The 5,882-nt window shown below is 35.5% G+C and overlaps 1 protein-coding gene across 1 annotated transcript in view; it reads left to right on the top strand.

The window, feature by feature from the left end:
- The window catches only part of LOC106467514 (4-hydroxy-2-oxoglutarate aldolase, mitochondrial-like), a 72,116-nt gene that overhangs the window by 2,202 nt on the left and 64,032 nt on the right, over nt 1–5,882 (top strand). Inside the window, exon 2 of the mRNA XM_013927872.2 lies at nt 2,253–2,381. Within this exon, the coding sequence (XP_013783326.1) occupies nt 2,253–2,381 (129 nt within the window). The remainder of the gene's footprint in view (nt 1–2,252; nt 2,382–5,882) is intronic.

The following is a 5,882-nucleotide window of genomic DNA, read 5'->3' on the forward strand; positions in this document are numbered from 1 at the left end:
TGGGGGGCCTAAACTAAAGTAAAGAGATAAGTTCAGTTAGTATTCAGGTACCAGTCTTGAATACAATTCAACAATTAACTGCTTCTTACAATGAGAAACAAGATAATTAAGAGGTTTATATAGTGTGGGACTCTTAATTATTTAATAAGTACATGGATGAAGTTACTTGCAGAAGGATGCATGGAAAGACTAGGATTAGAATTTGCTTGTCAGATGCTAAAGTATAGAGAATCATACAGAGCTTAAATGTATATTTTTGAGCCACACTACATTATTACGGTCCATGCTGCCACATCTAGTCATGCTCTATCTGATGATTATATGTATTGATCATAGCTCTGCAGTATAGTTTCCATTGAAAAGGCTCCAGCATAAGACTGTCATGTCTAAAACACTCCTCCCTGCTGGCTTCCTATAATGATAATCCATCTGGTGCATGAAGATTACAGTTTCTGAGCACCCATTTGAACATACTGATTGCATATAAACCCATGGGTTCTGTGTCTGGCAGCTTTACTGGTACATCTTATGGAACATTATGAATATCCATTTCATTTTCTGGCTGTTTGAGGTATGTAAAAGTTTAGTGAATATGCTGTTGAAGCAACTTATAAGCATGTGACTTTTATCACTTTTTGAGACAGAAATCATTCTGAATTACATTGGGTACAGTTGCCTGGGGCATGTGGATGGCTTTTGTCACTGACCTATGCATCCATGGATTCTCACCTGTTTAAAGACACCACACTTTTTTAAGCATGGCTGGTGTACAAGTTGTTGCTAGTCTTTCTGGATGGCCCTAGGACTCCAACTTTATCAATGTTTCCAATTCTAAGTCCCCAATCTGAATATATCTTTATGATCTGAGTGCATGAATATTTGACTTCGAAAATGGCTGCTACCTAACTTTCCCCAGAGCAGTTAATGATTTTATACCATCTGTGGTTGTCACATGACTTGCTGATTTGCATATTCAGTATTGTTTTAACCTCTCTCTCATTTCTTGCCTATTGCTTCTACTTGCCATTCTCCCTTTTCCAGTGTGGGCCATCAAGACTCTAAGCAGTAGCACTTCCTTTAAGCCAATTCTTGGCTGTGCTGTGGAGTCTTTGATGCCTGCCTCTCCCCTTTTCACACCTGTAGTCTCCCTTCACCAGTGCCAGTTTTTACTCCACCTCTCTTTCTCCTCATCATCTCACCCATCCTCTTCCCTCTTTATCCTCTGCATCTTTGACATCTTTCTGGGAGTTTTCATGATTCGTTTATGGGGCAAGCTCAACCATCTTTGATGTGTCTTCATGCCATGGAGTTCTTGGTATTAAAGGTTCTTCACTCTTCTCTAGCTGCTATTTACATGTATGCCACCTTCAATGAGCTCTGCAATTCAACACTACCCTAGATATTTCCCTTCCCACTTCCATTCGACTTGAATTTTTCCACCAATGCCTTCCTTGTCCAATGTCTTGACACATCCACACTCTCAGGGGTTTGGTCTCCAAAGAAGTGATCTCTCTTTATCAACATTGTGATGATGTTTGCAGTTTTCAAGTTTGCCAAAATCTTTTTTCACAATTATCATGTCATCTTTTGCTTACATCTATTACCAGGGAAGCAATTTCTTTTAGGATCTATGCTTTCCATGGTGTTTTGACAAAGCCTCACCTGCTTTGATGATTGTAGGTCACGAAGCAGCATTATTCATACCTTTACCCTCTTGCCCAGCACTATTCTCTCTTTTTCTCCTACTTGCTTGTGGTTGTCATCATTCAGATATTCATGCCTTTGTCACCTTCCATACTCTATGTTAGGAAGACAGGCTGGTTTGTTCCCTGGCTGCTCCTTTCTTCCAAAGAACTTGGGCTGCCTGAGAAGGTGATAGGACATTTTTCTCTCATCTTTCTCGTATATTTGCTCATTATATAATTGTTCTGAGCCCAATCATGATTTCCTAATAATTATCACCATGCCTTATAAAACTTAAATTTTCTTAATTTTGTGAATAATAACATGGTTGGGATTAATTTTCAGCCAAAGAGACATAAATGCTATTGGACGCTCTCACTGTCCGATGGGTAAATCAGGATTTTCGGCCAGACTCTGGCAGCATCCACTTGAGTTTAAGGAGTTAATGTTCAGGCTTATTGGAGTATTATAAATTTCTGTAATGATTAATACATACAGACTTGATGTTCACATTTTGTGTACAATTTTTATCTTCTTCCACATATTAATTTTTGTTTTTAAATATGCAGGTTTTGTGATACAAGGATCTACTGGTGAAGTTGCATATTTGAGTGAAGAGGAAAGAGTGGAAGTTGTAAGGTTTGCTCGTCAGTATATCACGAAGGACAAAATTCTTATGGCAGGAAGTGGATGTGAATGTAGGTATAGCAGTGGATCGATTTTAAATATCATATGATGTTTTTTTCCAAACCTAAAAACAAATTTATGAACGTATATCTGATATTGAACATATATATAATATTGGTATTAACTAGGCAGACAGTGAGGAAAGAGTGAAGGCAAGTACTATGAGAATGCATGTATGCACAATCACGGAAATATTTAGGACACAGACCTCTAACTTTTAGACTCTTTCTGCAGGTGGAGATCTAATCTTGCTTCATTTTGGAGAAAACAAGCTTTATTTTAATAAACACAACATCTTAATTGCATGAAGAAAATCTTTGTTGGTTACAGCTCTCTAATATTGAACCTATTTTAAATACAATAGACTTGATTTACATAGTTACAGCATCCAAACATGATTGGTAAACCAAAGATCACACTATAAAAGTAATATTTTTATTTAATTATATGTATGTACATTATGAAATAATATTTCACACGTAAGTTTTACTTGTTTTGTGTAATATAATATATTAATATGAAAAAGAATGCATTTCCTCCCACCTTTAAAAAGAGATGGAGTTAATGCAAGATAAAGCTTAAGAAATATTATTTTCATCAAGGAGCAATGGTGTATTAACAACTGTGATGTTTTGTGTAAAATGAAGATAATTTCTATTTGGTAATGCTTTTTGGCAAGTTCTCTCATTTATTTGAACTTGGAATGTTGTTTTCGTTATTTGTTTTTTGTAAAAATAATACTTTTGAAGCAAATCTTTGGCTTTGGGCTTAATATTATGGTACACATGTATGTAGCCCTTTAAGAATGCCATGCTTTTATTTGTCTTATGCAAATGAACTGCACCACAGTACAATGGTGTGTAGGTGCCTTACAATGTAGTAAGTTATCATCCAGCCAATCTTAAATTGCCACTTCAGTATAATCATTGTATAACCTTTGCAGTGAAGAATTGTGAGAGATCAGTAAAAGTTTGGGGCTCCATCTGGGTCAACAGTGTCAATGATCCACATAAAATTGATTACATTTCAACTGTTGACAAGTTGATCCATTATGCTATTCCCTCAGGAATGTAACTCATCAGGTAGTATTCTAGGAAGACAATGGTCCTAAGCATACAGCGAATATTTTGAAACATCATCTTGATATTTTAGAGGCCATGGAATATACAGAATCATGTCTTTGTCTGCAAAAAGTCCTCATATGAACATTCTTGAAATTTTGGGGCTAATTTAAAAATGGAGAAGATCAGAAGATAACCACACAACTTGGCTGCATTATAGATAGTAATACAGGACACTTGAAACAATATTCCTCAAACTTACATTGACAATTTCTTTGGCAATATAAAAACAAGGTGTAATGCTCTGTGTTGTGTTAAACAACAAGTACATATACAAACCATTAGTACAATGTACATCTTATTAGTTTTTTATTTATATTTTCTGTGATAAATTTTTGTGAGTACCATATTTTCATCAGCTATATGTTTCCATAATTATTTCCATTAGTGTATGTGTGTGGGTGAACGTTTGTATATTAAAAAAGAAAAACTTAACATCAAATTATTTGTTTCATCTCATTGTATGCACTCTCCACAGATCATTCAGTGCACAACCTGCAATTAAGAATATCAAAGTTAGACCTTCATGTTCACCATTTACCTCTCTGTATACAGGTTGACCTTGTAACCAACATGTAATCATGAAACTATATATACTGTAACTCTGAATGTACCAAGTTGTTCTTCACAACATTTGGCAAGCGTTTAGTAAACATTAAAAGTCTGTTGTACACAAAAAATTAGATTTTTAATAAAGTATTTTTACCAAAGATTTGTCTTCAATTTACAAAGCCTATCTACAAAGCCTTTACCGAGTCAGTCTGAATGAAAGGTGATTTCTGACAAGGGACTTTACTTCCGCTCACATACATAGCTATTCTCATTCAGTGCTGCCCTCTATTTGCAAAGTGCATGCCACAAACCTTTCTCACCCCTCGTTTCACGTGGTTTAATTGATTCTCGCATGCAAATTATCATGCTGCAAATTTCCACCAATAGCAGTGCCACACACCCACGTGAATCATGTGACTCCCTTTATGCTATTCTACCTAACTATTATTTCTTGTTTGGCAGTGCTCTTGTTCAGACATTTAGTTTGTGCTCTCTTCAAGTTTTTTTTTTCATATCTTTGTATCAATTTCTCTCACCAAGTTTACTATTTATTTTACAATACTGATATTTATAACTTATTCTGAAGTGGACTTATTTTATACTTCTACCCACTTACGGAACTTAATACTCCATTACAAGTTTTTTTCTGCCAACATGGTTGTGTTGGGTTATTCATTTTGAATATGAATTCTAAATTCTATGTTACCACTTTGGAGGTTATATCTTCTATCAGCAGTTTACACAGGCTTCAGGTGGTAGTCCTCGACTGGGGAATTAGCAGCTTTACTTCATTGGAGATTAATTGTCCAATGAGCTAACCTTCATCGAGCCTCACCTCTAACTTGGGGGCCCACACGTTTTGAAATATGATCTGGTTTGCCGACTTTGGGAAGATGAGGCATTATACTGTTATGGTTTTGAATATTTTTACTAATAATATTATTATCTGTAGTTATTTGGGTTCAGTAACATAAGTTTAGTTAGATTGGTCAATACTCATAGTTATTTCAGATTTGAAATTAGAGCTTAGTTGTATCCTTTGTCCTATAATGTTAGATTATGCTTAACATGGGTCTATTTTAGGATTGCCTGTAATTCATCTTACTGGTTTATATTAAGTTAGTTTAAATATATTGTTTTTTCTTTAAAAAATTACATGTAATACATATGTTATTGTCAATACACACTTCCTTAATTTTACAATGTAATGTCTGTTTCATTTTCATTATTACTTTTATACTTCTTCATATGAACTTTGTTTGTGTGGACCCCTGGAGCTGGGTTCCACACAAACTGCTCCTGATATTGTAAATGTTATTCTTAGGTTAAAGTTTTTAAATTAGAGCTCAGTGATATTTCACTACACACTTACTTAAATTTACATTATATCAACTATTTCATTTTTGTAATTCTTTATAATTTATACTTCTCACAATTAACTTGGTTTGTGAAGACCCCTGAAGGCCAGGGTCTGCCCTACTTTTTCCCGATATGACTCGTCTTCCTCCTACAACTGTCAAACCCATTTAGGATGACCTAGATTTTGTCAGTTTTCCTCCACCTGATTATGGCTTGCCTTCCCAGGCCTTTACTGCAGAATCTGTTAGGCCTACCTCAGCCTTTTTTTAGTTGTGTTTCACAGTATACTTCCCCCTCCTTCTCAAGACATTGTTTCATGATGAGCATTTTTTTCTCTTTTGGGAGAGGGTACTTGCATGCCTTGCATACAGCCCTCAGTAGCCTCAATCTCATACAGCCTTCAGTTATCTCAGTCTCACAGAGCCTTCAGTGATCTCATTCTAATACAACTTTCAGTGATTCCATTTTCATACAGCCTGC

The sequence above is a fragment of the Limulus polyphemus genome, unplaced genomic scaffold (genome assembly GCF_000517525.1).
Source record: "Limulus polyphemus unplaced genomic scaffold, Limulus_polyphemus-2.1.2 Scaffold2641, whole genome shotgun sequence".
Lineage (NCBI taxonomy): Eukaryota > Metazoa > Arthropoda > Merostomata > Xiphosura > Limulidae > Limulus > Limulus polyphemus.